At 41.7% G+C, this 14,471-nt stretch overlaps 1 protein-coding gene across 3 annotated transcripts in view; it reads left to right on the top strand.

The window, feature by feature from the left end:
- The window catches only part of LOC114606747 (transient receptor potential cation channel subfamily M member 3), a 353,577-nt gene that overhangs the window by 254,090 nt on the left and 85,016 nt on the right, over positions 1 to 14,471 (top strand). For all 3 annotated transcript variants that reach the window (XM_028749279.2, XM_028749278.2, XM_077935948.1), the window contains exon 8: positions 11,344 to 11,467. In XM_028749279.2, coding sequence (XP_028605112.2) covers positions 11,344 to 11,467 — 124 coding nt within the window. The remainder of the gene's footprint in view (positions 1 to 11,343; positions 11,468 to 14,471) is intronic.

Genomic DNA, 14,471 nt, shown 5'->3' with positions numbered 1-14,471 from the left:
TTTTTGTATTTCCAAACCTCATCAGGAAAAACCACTGTGAATAGAATCACAGAAGTGGGAGTTGCTACTGCTTTTCTCAGACAAAAAAAGAAAAAGAAAAAGCTGGAGTCATCTGGTGACAACTGACTAAATGATTTAGAATTGGCTGTGATTTAGAATTGGCTGTGGACCAGATCCTGCAACTCATCTGTTCATTACAGTGTAGCAGGCTTCACAGCTGAAAGATGGCAATGCAATTTAGTGCTGTGTACATTATCCTCTTTGACGCAGGGCACCAGTTCAAAAGAGATTTCCATGTAAGAGAGAAGGATGCCAAAGTCCTGTCATTTGCCTACTGAATCTGCCAGAGCAAATAAAAGAGCCATTCTACTGGGATTTTTGTTTTCTAGTGTGTTTGGCGTAGAACTAGATTGCCAAATGAAATAATGAACTCATCCAGCCACTGGTCCTGCAAATATTTTTTCTTGTGTTAAAAAGTGATGTTATTGAAAGAAACTACTTCTAAGCGCTTATTTGCCTTTTGAGTTACAGCTAGGATCACTGACCTAAGCATTTAGCAAAGACCATTTTGCACATTCCCCTCCAGATTCAGTGTTTCAGGGGTTCCAAAATGCTTAATTGCCATGTCGCTTTTTGTAACTCCAAAGTGCTTTAATTTCATATGTAGGAGAACTGAAGAGGTTCCTGGCTGGAGGTCAGTTCCCCCACGTGCTCTTGTTTGTACTTCCGTTATGCACCTCCAGTTCAACTATATCCTGTTGCAACAGCTGCCACAGAAACTTCACAATCCTGGAACTAATATGGCCCCAAATCCACCCTGTTCACCAATTCTTGGTTGCTTTCACCCAAGCAGCACTCTTGCTAACACAGATATTATATTGATATATAGATATAGATGATTGTTGGGAGAAGATTGAATTTGGATGAAGGATCAGTATCATTCCATGCTTTCCTTCTTGTTCAGACTTGCCTCACAACAAGCATGACTGTAGCTTTCCTTTGGCTTGACTAGAGCACAGAGAGCAATTTCCCAAAGTTCTCAGATTTAATCCCTGGCATTATCAGGCAGGGTTGGTAGAGACCCCTGTCTGAAACCTTGGAGAGCCACTGCGTGTAGATAACACTGACCTAGCTGGCCAGTAGTTGGACTTCGTAATAAGGTAGCTTCCTATGTCACCCTCATTTTTGTACTGTAGGCTATAAAATATAAATTCAATAAACAAATAAAAGAAGCTTAGAGAAACTGAAATTGATAGATTCACCCATCCCTGTTTGGAATCTTGGGTATTTTAGTCTGGCTAGCATGAATTAAAGTCAGTCCCTCTGTCTCTGTTGGCCTGTCTCTCTCTCACACACACACTTTTGTTCTCAGTTATGACATGTATTTCAAGAAACAAAACAAACAGTGGCGGTGGGGGCAGCAATGAGAAATGTGGCATCTAGGTTGGCCCTGAGAGAAATACCTATAGAGATATACTTAACAAAGAGCCATTATTGAAAATGCTACCCTTGATAGCAAACATGGTTGTGTGTGAAATACAAAGATATATTTCTATATCTCTGCAGACAGTTAATGTGAGTTAAGTAAGAGGCCAGTCTAGCCAACTTGCATCCTTGGGGCAGGGGAGGAAGGTCAGAGGAAAGACTGCCAAACTATAGTGCAGGATCCAGACCAGTAACAGTAATTGTAGCATGAGGCTGGTTCACATGAAGATCCGCAGTGAAAGGAAAATGTTTAAAAGTCATCACAAAAGTAGTATGGCTACACAAATATTTCTAAGCCGTAGGTATTGGTTTTTTCCATTGGTATAGTCTTTCTACTGCTTTTGTACACATTATCATTTTAATGCTGCAAAGGTATATGTCTTGAATAGCATAATAAGCAAAATAGGGTACATTCTCACTTTTAGCCAATATGCAGTGTAAATGCAATTTTTTGATGGACTTTTAATGTTATATCCTCAGTGTCCTGTTGTAGCATTATATAATTAGAATGGCCACCTACACATCGGCCAAAAAAGGTGAAATCCATCACCCAAAAAAGAAAGAACAAACATGGATACTTTTTTGCAGTTAATGAAATTTTTAAAAGCTCAGTCACTGTAATGCTTCCATACCACTAACATGGATAACATGGGGGGTGTTACATTTTTGTTGTATTTCAAACAAGTAGATTGCAAAACCCCTTAAATGGATTGCTCCTAAAATTTGGAGGAGCATAATCAGATTTCAGTATGTTGACCTAAATTACTTGAACTTACACAAAGTGTGCTTCATTATTGTTTAATGGCACACTGTAAAAGGGCAAAAGAGAAATGGAGATGGAAGGGGGAAGCCCCAGTGGATGAGGCTCCGTGGGTCTCCTCCTTGCCTGGAAGTTCTTTCTGGCAGGCAGGGGGTGCAGCCTCTTAGCTGACAGCAGAGACCAGTTTGTGCTTTAGTTATGTACGGTTTGTTTTATAAAAGAACAGAAGGCTTTCCCTCAATCTGTTCCTGCTTACAATTATTTCTGCTTCAATGAACCACCAAGAAATTGCACTTGAAAATGCCAAGTCTTGCCAGTGGCCTAGAAGCGTCACAATATAAACTGAGTTTATTTCATGAAGGCAAAAAGCTAAGTGGCAGGTCACATAGCAAATTATGCAAATGGCCTGCCTGCAAAAGAGCAGCCCATCTCTGCCTCTAACCAGTATGATTTTACCTAGAGGATTCTCTAGTTTGTCTAAAGGATACCCCCCCGGGGGGGTAAAATTTCCAAAACCTTAGTATCAGGTTAAAGAAACTTGGTGATATAAATACTACTTTGAAGAATTCTGCACCACATGTTTGGGGGACATGCTCCATCAATGGGATATTGCCTGGTTTCAAAATATGTGCCCCCCCTCTCTCTCTCACACACACACAGAGGGACTCTTACATAATTCCAGGCAGGTGGCTAATTGCTTCATATTTCTCACTTTCCAGACATGATGGAGGTTCTGGGGCAGTGTTACAGTGTCATTTTTCCTTGGAGAAAGGGCACTGGAGACTTACAATTTACAATATCTGGTTTTATAAAAGGCCTCAGGTTGTGCTGAAGATCGATGGCATGCGTGTGACACCAGGAGGAGCCAGGAGCAGAGCCAACCACGGTGGCATGATGACTTCCATGTTGGTGGCTCCTCCTCTTCCTCCTGCTGCTGCCACCAGTCGGGGCGTGTGTGCTTTGCCCATCTTCCCCTTGTGTGGCAGGAGCAGGAGGTGCTGCTGGCCAGGGAATCCATGCCATGCTTGCTTCCGTGCTCAGCCTCCTCCACCTCCCGGTCATTTGGAACATTAGGGGCCACCCCCCAAAAAATAATATTGGGGGCCCCAAAAGGGCTGAGCCCCTAGGAGTTGCCACCCCTGATTTCTATCGAGGATTCATCCACACTTCTGCTTGTCCCGCCCCTAGAAAGCTGAGCTCTGAGCAGTTTTCCGCTTGACCAGAGCTTTCTGGCCCCGCTCTTTTCTCAGGAAAAACCCACTCTTTAGCTTTCAGTTGGAACAAAGAGCAGTCTGTGGAACACCCCATCACCATTTGCTCCAAAAGCTAGAAAGTGCTTTTCCTGGGCAGAACAAGAGGAGGTGTGGAGAAGCCCGCAGGCTCAGTGAGCTGGACGTTGGGCAATGCCAGTCGCAAAGCAGCTTCAGGTCCAACTTCAGTGGGGCTTGAAAGTTCTTCAGCTACCAAACCTATCTTTTCCTTATCATACCAAATTGAAAGCTGCTACATACCTGTGCTGTTCTGCCCAGTTGTGGGCCCTTTAATCCCAGTCAGGACTCAGCTATTTGGATGACAGGTCTGCCAGCATGGCGCTACCCAGCATGCTCCCTACCACCTCCGGCAATGGAGTGGCACAATTCCTTCTTTTTATTGACCACTCTGCATTCCCACTCCATGGCACGTGAAACATTTTCTTTTTTAACTTGGAAATATAGCATGCTACCTTTTTAAGGTTCCCTTTGCACATATCACCTAATTTGGTAAAAATAGTCCAATCTAGTTTATTCAATTAACTACACCTGTGATTTCTATGAGACTAGGCAGAGTGGCTGCAATAGAAATTAAGAAACCAGCATAGGCTTTCCCTCTGCTGATTGCCGACCCAAAATAAGGACATGGGTCCGACAAATCTGTTCTTAGCTCATGAATGTCTGGTGATTTTTAACCCCTCTGCAAAAGGCTACACTCAGCAAGAAATGGAGGTGTGCTATTCACATGGTGAACAACTACGGTTTTACTGCAGGTAAAATAGCTGTACTTTTCATCACTTTAAGCCCATGGTTTTAAAGTTGCTTACCCTTAGGGTCCACATCAATTGTCTGCTGAGAAACAGCTGAATTTGCAGGAGGACCCTGGCCAGGTCAGATAGAGCCTAGGTAACTCGCTGTGAAAATTGAGAATGTGTCCTGGAACGACCCTGACTCTCCCTCTTGGCTGCGTATTTCAAGGCAGGTTTGGTAATACAGGTAGACAAGCTTTCTTCCAGGGAACCTGGCCTGCCATTATTCATCTTTTCATCAAAAGATGCCTTTTAAGGCACCCCAGTGCTCCTAGGAACACAGTTTGAAAATATCAGTGTAAGCTGTTTGTTGGCTACATATGACTCTCTCTGACATTTGCAAGACAGGTGAAACAAAATATTAATCAGTATTAATTTGTATCTGAAGAAAGTAGTTAGTGGAAGGCTAAAGAATGGTCCCCCTTTTCTTTTCTTTTTTAAAAGAAAGGGGCTGAATAGTTTATTGCAGAACTATCAAATTCCACCCTTCACTTGCTGCTTTCCCATTTGGGAAGGGTGAGGGGGCAGGAAGGCCGTCTCTTCCCCCACCCCAGGAGCTTGGTGTTGGGAGATTTTGGTTGGGAGAATGACTAGGAGATTGCTCACAGATCTCCCAGCATCAGTCCTTAGACTCTTGTTCTCATTCCTCTAATATTTGTCAGCAATTATGCTCATTTTTTCAATCATTTTAATGATGCCCCAGCTGTAAAGAGTTTGACTCTGGTTATATTTGGAGGAATCTCTTTGTTGTTGTTTAGTCGTTTAGTCGTGTCCAACTCTTCGTGACCCCATGGACCAGAGCACGCCAGGCACCTCTGTCCTCCACTACCTCCCGCAATCTCTTTAGGCGATGGCAATTGTAAACAACACAAATGGAGGGATGATTAGAATGATGAATCCTTCACCTGTAGGCCCAAAGAGAGCCCTGTTGGGTCAGGCAAGAGGCCTACCTTGAGCAGCCTTCTCCTGCCAACAACAGCTAGCCTAGAACATCTCTAAAGTTACACATAGCAGAACATGGTCATGAAAGTGGGGGACCGGGTATGACCAGTGGGTCAGACTCTTATTCTGCCTACTCCCCACAGCCGAGTGTCACAAGCAGGTGGAGCTGCCCACCTGCCAATTGCCCAGGGCCACAATGCCATCAGAAATCAAGCCATGTTACCGGTGAATTCCTGCTTGCAGAGGTTGGACTAGGTGATCCTTTCGGTTCCTTCCAACTCTATGATTCTAGGCGCAGCTTTTGGCATAATAATAATAATAATAATAATAATAATAATAATAATAATAATAATAATATATTATTTGTACCCCGCCCATCTGGCTGGGTTTCCCCAGCCACTCTGGGCGGCTTCCATAGAAACCAAAAAACACTAAAATATCACACATTAAAAACTTCCCTGAACAGGGCTGCCTTCAGATGTCTTCTGAATGTCAGGTAGTTGTTTATCGCTTTGACATCTGCTGGGAGGGCGTTCCACAGGGCGGGTGCCACTACCGAGAAGGCCCTCTGCCTTGTTCCCTGTAGCTTTGCTTCTCGCAATGAGGGAACCGCCAGAAGGCCCTCGGCGCTGGAACTCAGCGTCCGGGCAGAATGATGGGGGTGGAGACGCTCCTTCAGGTATACTGGGCCGAGGCCGTTTAGGGCTTTGAAGGTCAACACCAGCACTTTGAATTGTGCTTAGAAACATACTGGGAGCCAATGTAGGTCTTTCAAGACCGGTGTTATGTAGTCTCGGCGGCCGCCCCCAGTCACCAGTCTAGCTGCCGCATTCTGGATTAGTTGTAGTTTCTGAGTCACCTTCAAAGGTAGCCTCACATAGAGTGCATTGCAGTAGTCCAAGCGAGAGATAACCAGAGCATGGACCACTCTGGCGAGACAGTCTGCGGGCAGATAGGGTCTCAGCCTGCGTACCAGGTGGAGTTGGTAGACAGCTGCCCTGGATACAGAATTGACCTGCGCCTCCATGGACAGCTGTGAGTCCAAAATGACTCCCAGGCTGCGCACCTGGTTACCCAAAAACAGTACTTCTGTCTTGTCAGGCTTCAACCTCAATCCATTAGCTGCCATCCATCCTCCAACTGCCTCCAGGCACTCACACAGGACCTTCACCGCCTTCACTGGTTCTGATTTGAAAGAGAGGTAGAGCTGGGTATCATCTGCATATTCATGGACACCCAGTCCAAACCCCCTGATGATCTCTCCCAGCGGCTTCATATAGATGTTTAAAAGCATGGGGGAGAGGACGGAACCCTGAGGCACCCCACAAGTGAGAGCTCAGAGGTCTGAACACTCATCCCCCTTCCCACTTTCTGAACACGGCCCAGGAGGGAGGAGCAGAACCACTGTATAACAGTGCCCCCAGCTCCCAGCCCCTCTAGACGGTCCAGAAGGATGTAGGATGGCAATGTAGAAAACAATTTCTGAACAGCTTCAGTGGATCCTATTCCCTATTTGATTTCATTTGCTTTTACTACAGAATGTGATGCATTTAAGAAGATGAGAAAGAATGAGATTTTAAATGAGAAAACAGCTACCACAGTATGACAGCTTTTACACTTCGAGGGATACATTTTTCTGAATTGTTAAATCCAACAGAAGTTCATCATGTATTAGGACTGGCAGTGCTGCTTCCAAGTAAGCAAATGAATAGTATTGGTGACTGACCATTTCACGGTTAGGAAATCTGGAACAAGAACTAATATTCATAGAGTATTTTGTTCTGGTGTCAAACTTCTGTGAAGCAAAGCCACCCACCCTAAATGGGGATAAGTGATTCTCTTAACAATATTTTTAAATTCTCCCATGCCAGGCTTCTTGACTGGCATGGGAAATATCTAAGTATTTGGAGGGCTAAAATGTGAAAAATGGGCAACATTTATTTTATGTCCCTCTAGCCCAGCCTTAGCCAGCCTTGGATCTTCAGGTCTTGTTACTGCAAATTATAGCTACTATTATCGGTTTTGTTGTTTAGAATATATATTGCCCACCCTTTATCAATATGAATATAGTTAAAAACTGTGTGTTACCAAGATACAGTAGGTATCATAGTGGCTAGGTCATTTCTCTTTAAGCTAGCACATGGTGGTTTTGGTCATGATCACTGCCCCTGAATCTTGGAGAAATGCTAAGTCCGACTCCAGCAGCTACATCAACCTCTGAACCTTATCCTTCAATGCGGGCATGTAACATATGGTATACCCTAAAAGCACTGCACTGGCCTCCCCATAATTGCTGTGCCCTGTTTATAATCCCCTAAGTATTTGGAGCCCAAGAATCTGTAGGAGACTTGGCTTGTAAAGTATTAAAAACGGAAATTTGCCCTAAAACTTGCTCAGACCGCAATGCAGTTTTATGGATCTGAAAATGTCCTTACAGGGTTCCTTCAGATGGAGAATGAATGATGATTTGTTGAGGAGTACCCAAATTGTAAATAAAGTCCAAAAAGCCTTAAAGGATTATTTTGAAATTAATATGAATCAGGGAACGGAAACAAGGGTTATTTGGGATGCCAGCAAAGCAGTAATGAGAGGATTTCTCATTCAACAAAATTCAATTAGGAAAAAGACACAGAATGAGAAAAAAGATAAAATTTTGGAACAACTAAAAGACAAAGAGAAGAGGCTTAGAGGTAACCCAAAGAATTTGCAGATACAAAAGGAAATTAAAGCCTTACAGATTCAATATTCACAGATTATAAATCAAGAACTATAACGGAAACTAAGGAGGATGAAACAAAGGAACTTTGAATCTGCAAATAAATGTTGGAAACTCTTAGCTTGGCAATTAAAAAAGAGGCAAAAGCAAAGTACTATCACAAATATTGTAACAGAAGGAAAGTCTGTGAAGAACCCTGTGGACATAAGAAAATGTTTTCACAAGTATTACAAACAACTGTATAAAAAGGAGAAAGAGGACCAGGCTAAAATTGAGCAATTTATTAAAACCAATGGTTTGCAGAAGATTCCTGAAGATAAAAAGATCCTACTAAAGGGACTAATTACAAGCCAGGAAGTGGAATATGCAATAAACTCAATGCAACTTGGCAAGGCCCCGGGACCAGATGGTCTATCAGCAAAATACTATAAGAAAGATTGGCTTATCCAACCATTGGTATGCAATATGATTCTAGGAGGGGGCAAAGCACCTGAAACCTGGAAGGAAGCTTATATTACTCTGATTCCAAAACAAGATCAAGATAGATCCAATGTCAAGAATTACAGACCAATCTCCCTACTTAATGTGGATTATAAAATCTTTGCGAATATACTGGCTAACAGGCTAAAGAAGGTTCTGTCTGAATATATACATAAGGACCAGGCAGTTTTATGCCTGGAAGACACATGAAAAATAATATTAGGAATGTTGTAGATATATTGGAAAAGTTGGAAGCAAGAAAGAACTGTAAAGCAATGTTAATGTTTATTGATGTGGAGAAAGCCTTTGACAATGTATCTTGGAGTTTTATGTTACATAATTTAGAAAGTATGGGGGTTGGTCAAGACTTTTTAAATGAGATTAATGTGATCTATCATGAACAAAAAGCTAAAATTATTGTAAATAATGTGGTATCAGAGGAAATTAGAATTGAAAAGGGAACCAGGCAAGGGTGCCCACTTTCCCCTCTGTTGTTCATTTCGGTCCTAGAGGTCTTGTTAAGTATGATAAGAAAAGATGAACAAATTAAAGGTATTACAGTAGGATCCAAATAATATAAATTAAAAGCCTTTGCTGATGATTTAGTACTGACATTACAGAATCCAGACTCCAGTGCAGTAAAAGCACTGGAGTTGATACAGGAGTTCGGACAGGTAGCGGGATTTAATTTAAATATGATAAAACCAAAGTATTAGAGAAAAATCTGGATAATGATGAAAGAAAATTATTACAAGAAAAGAAGGGCTTAGATTTTGTGAAAAAAGTTAAGTATCTGGGAGTCAATTTGCCAGGGGGAAATTTGAATTTCTATAAAGATAACTATGAGAAACTATGGAATGAAATTAAGAGAGATCTAGAGATATGGTCAGATTTAAAATTGTCACTAATGGGCCGGATTTCGGTGGTTAAGATGAATGTATTGCCAAAGATATTATTTCTGTTTCAAGCCCTCCCAATTATAGACAATGTGAAATGTTTTAAAGAATGGCAGAAAGCTTTATCTAGATTCATCTGGCAGGGGGGGAAACCCAGAATTAAATATAAATTACTAACAGACTCTAAAGAAAGAGGGGGATTTTCCCTGCCAGATTTGAAGATCTATTTTGAAGCAGCTGCACTTTGCTCGATTAAGGAATGGATACAACTAGAAGACACCGATGATTTAGATCTGGAGGGATTTAACAATGTGTTTGGATGGCATGCATATTTATGGTATGATAAAGTAAAGGCCCATAATGCTTTTAAAAACCATGTAATTAGGAAATCTTTGTTTAATGTGTGGATAAAATATAAAGATCTCTTAGAAAGGAAGACACCCAGATGGCTCTCGCCAATGGAGGCGAAGGCCCAGAAAAAGTTAAATATGGAAACCAAGTGGTTGAGATATTCAGACCTGTTATTGGAAGACAAAGAAGGTTATAAATTAAAACCATTTGATCAAATCAAAGATAAGATAAATTGGTTACATTATCACCAGATCAATGAATTGTATAAACTAGATAAGAAAAATGGTTTTGCTTCAGAAAAAACTAAGTTGGAAATGGAGTTGCTGGACTCTAAAGTTAAAAATTTGTCTAAAATGTATAATTTACTGTTGGAATGGCATACAAAGGATGAGCAAGTTAAATCAGTGATGATAGATTGGGCAAGAGATGTGGGACATAATTTAATGTTTGAAGACTGGGAAAGATTGTGGAAGAAAGGGGTCAAGTTCACTGCATGTACAGTGTTAAAAGAAAATATTATGAAAATGATGTACAGGTGAAACTCGGAAAATTAGAATACCATGGAAAAGTTCATTTATTTCAGTAATTCAACTTAAAAGGTGAAACTAATATATGAGATACTCTTGACATGCAAAGCAAGATATGTCATGCAACCTGCGCCAACCTGGTGTTTTTGCCCGCAACTGCTATCAGCCAGTATAGCAGATGGTCAGGAATAATAGGAGTTGAGTTGTAGTTCAAAACATCTGGAGGAAACCAGATTGAGGAGGGCTAGATTGGGGATATCTGAAGAGCATTGTAACCAGTTTTGCATGGATACTTAACCACAGTCCTGCTTGTGGGGCCAGATGGCTGCTTTTCTCCATTACATAATGGTTTTTTCCAGTCTCTAAGAGTAGGATCCACATAGAGCTGGGCTGGTAAAAGTCAGTACAAGATAGCATTGGACCCCAGCTTGTCAATTGCAGCCTAAATTCATTAAGAAATCCCTGGTAAGCAATAGCTTCCAAGCCATTTTGCCAGGTGATAATGTGGAAATTGATACCATGATTCTGAAGCAACAGAGACTTGTTGTTCAAAAGGCAGGTCTTTCTTCAAACACAGCAATTCTTTTTAAATTTTTGTTTCTTGGCAGTTTCTGAATGGACTAGCTTGTCATAATCTTGCATATGTGTGGTTACCCTCTTCACTTCCCCTCCAGGACTTCATGCAGGGCATGATTCTGCAAGTGTGGCAAACTGCAGTGTGTGGCATTAGGGCTAACATGTCACTGTTTTCTTTATTGTTCTTTTTAAAGCAAATTCTAGCTTGAAAGAAGGTTGGCAATATCTGATGAAATCTCCAAAGTGAGAGGGATTTCTGACAAACACTTTCAGTGGTCATAGGCAAGGCTCAGCTTCTCTCTGCTTCTCAAGATTAGAACAATTAGCAGACTAACTTGTGCAAAGTAATAAACATTGCAAAATAACCTGCAGAAATAAATTATGGGGATTTGCTTAATTTTTCTATTAAACACGGGTTTCAGTGTTTTCAATGCAGTATCTGTGTTTTCCTTCTCTCAGAAATTTGCTTTTTAAAGAGAGATTGCCCAAAGCACTTCTTATTGGTCAACATTTTGGTTCCAGGATTTTCAATGCCCCCTTTTGAATTTCAGACTTATCAATGAATCTCTGAGGGACCAATTGCTTGTCACCATTCAGAAGACCTTCACCTATACCCGGACCCAGGCCCAGCATCTCTTCATAATCCTCATGGAATGCATGAAGAAGAAGGAACTGGTATGCAAGCACATTCTCTAGGCATGAAACACAGAAGCCCAATTTCATACCGGCTTGGTGCATAAATAAGGTTCAATCTCAGTTTGGAGATTGGGGGACCTGCAGTGGTATGCAGTCCATCTTTCTAACTTCCATGGCTCAAACCATAGTTTGTGTTAGATTTGCATTACCCAACCTCTGGCTTCTCTAAGGCTCGCCTGGAATATTTCAAAGCCATGAGCTGAAACCACACTTAGGAGGGCAATTGCAAACTGCAATTTGGGGCAATCCTGGTTAGACTTATCCATAGTTAGTGACATGTTTACCTGACGTTTAACCTCCTTGGAAGGGAGAGGGAATTCATGCACAAGAGAGTGAATCTAAAATTAGGGTTGCTATGTTTGGAAGAGCAAAAAAGAGGACACACACACACACACACACACACACACACACACACACGGCTCAGCTGGGGATTGGGAGCCTGCTGCTTCCCAGCTGAGCTGTGCAAAGAGGCCCCAGTGCTCCTGCATGCAAGTGGGGGGAACATCAGGGCTGACTCAGCTGAGGATCGGGAGCCCCTTGAGCAGGCAGATGCCCAAACGTAAAAACAACAGCAATCCAGACATTTTTTGTAAATTGTAAAAATCGGCCTGGCCGGAGATGTTGGCCATGGAAAAGAGGACATGTCAAGGAAATCTTGGACGTATGGCAACCCTACTAAAATGCAAATCTGTAGCACTTTCCCAATCCCCAGCCCATGGTTTGGAGACTGGTTACGTTACATCTGTGTGAACTAAAACTGTGTTTCGGTGGATGTCAGTTAGAAACCATTCTGTCTTTTACATGTACATCTGTGTAACTGGAGACTTGGGCACAAAGAGTCCATAAGACCAGCCACAAACAGCTGATTAAAAGGCGATTTAAGTAAAATGTAAGAACAAATAAAATGGGAATTACATTAAAACTTTAAATTTGTAGGAATAGCTTCCATTGGCCTTACCTGTATAATGTTATTAACTCAATTAAGAAGTTTCATTGGACTTTAAGTTATGGATAAATTATTCACAGAGCATCAAAAATGCATCCATCACATTATATTACCTTAGGCCTGGCTGGAAGCATTTAAATATTGTTTTCAGAATCTGAATTCCAAATGTGCATTTTCTGAAACCAGTGGTGTTATTCTTTTTGTGTATATGCTGTTGCTGCTTAACAATTTGCCTCCAGCAGCATGCTAGGAGCTATGCAAGATGCAATGCAAGATGCAATCCCTGCCCCAGGGCCTTGCATGAAGAAATCAAGGGCAGCATCAGTAAGAAGAGTGTTGAATTATTAGTGGTGGGGCAAAATCAAACCAAATGGCAATGCATGGGACAGGGAAGATAAGCCTGAGATTGTTTAGGGTCACCATTGCTTGATGAAGTAGATCTTGATGATGGACTTGACAGACTGCAAAGCTTTTCTAAACAGAGGGGGCTCCCTGGCACAGAAATGATAATGGTAGCCATAAAAACCCCCAGCTATGTTCAGATTGCAAGTTCAGATTGCTAACATTGTTATTTTTTAGCATTTATTTAACCATATCAATGAGCTTAAAGGTAAAGGGGCCCCTGACCATTCTGTCCAGTCGTGGCCGACTCTGGGGTTGCGGCGCTCATCTCGCTTTATTGGCCGAGGGAGCTGGCGTACAGCTTCCGGGTCATGTGGCCAGCATGACTAAGCCGCTTCTGGCGAACCAGAGCAGTGCTGGAAATGGTTTACCTTCCCGCCGGAGCGGTACCTATTTATCTACTTGCACTTTGACGTGCTTTCGAACTGCTAGGTTGGCAGGAATTAATGAGCTTAGTGGTGTACAAAACAGAGAAAGTAAATAAAACTGTATGAAATGTTTTATGGTCACTGGCATAACTAAGCAGGATCACAAAAGATAACAAATTCAACCTATTTTGTTTTAAAATTATGGCTTAGAGCCACATGAGTATTTTTAAAAAGCTTTATCCCTGTAAGTAGATTGTGTGTTGCCAAGCCCTCAGCCCATGTACAGAAAGTTTTAGCATGTAATAATGTTTCACCCACTGATAATGATTCACAGTGCAAAATTATTTACATTAAACATATTTTACTCTTTTTTAAGTATGTTTGGTTTTTGGCTTTACAGAAGCTGGAAGGACAAAGCCACAGTTATAATTTTGGAGGCTGAAATGTATTAAAGGCTTCTAATTACATAACTTACCCAGAACTCCAACAACACTGAGTTGGTGAGAGTCAGTCTGAAAGACATGATAGAATCTGAGTCGCCAATGCCACTACAGTGGTACCTCGGGTTAAGTACTTAATTCGTTCCGGAGGTCCGTTCTTAACCTGAAACTGTTCTTAACCTGAACAGTTGGGCCTCCTGCTGCTGCCGCACCGCCGGAGCACGATTTCTGTTCTTATCCTGAAGCAAAATTCTTAATCTGAAGCACTATTTCTGGGTTAGCGGAGTCTGTAAGCTGAAGCGTATGTAACCTGAAGTGTATGTAACCCGAGGTACCACTGTATTAGCTAGTAAACCTCAGTAACCTTCCACAATATTGATTTCAAATTTCTTTTTATCTTATCTGGGAAAGGTCTGATGAGCCCATTTCCATTCCAAAATTAATTCAGTCAGGGCTCATAAAATGACATATAAGAGCTAATGTTGTATCCACAGAAAACAAAACTGCTGTAGGTGAAACTGCAGACTGTGAATGATGTCTAATCCAGGGGTGTTGCTGTCAATGAAGATGTCTCTGTTACCATCAAGGAACTCTTGTTTGTCTGGGCAAAGCCACCACTGATTGACAAAATGACCCATAATGAGTTGTCATACATGATAAAGCAGTGATATTGAGCAAATGTTACAGGTCAAATTAAAAATCATCACAAGTCACTCACTTGTCATTTAGGCAGCCTGACCGTGGCCTGGCCTTCGGTCGTGTGGGTTGGCCTTTTCTTTCTAACTGTGCTGCTGGCTTCAGTGAATGTAAGAGCACCATTCTGTTAA

The sequence above is a fragment of the Podarcis muralis genome, chromosome 11 (genome assembly GCF_964188315.1).
Source record: "Podarcis muralis chromosome 11, rPodMur119.hap1.1, whole genome shotgun sequence".
Taxonomy (NCBI): domain Eukaryota; kingdom Metazoa; phylum Chordata; class Lepidosauria; order Squamata; family Lacertidae; genus Podarcis; species Podarcis muralis.
The sequence above is the reverse complement of the archived record's forward strand: the minus strand, read 5'-3'. Positions and strand labels throughout refer to the sequence as shown.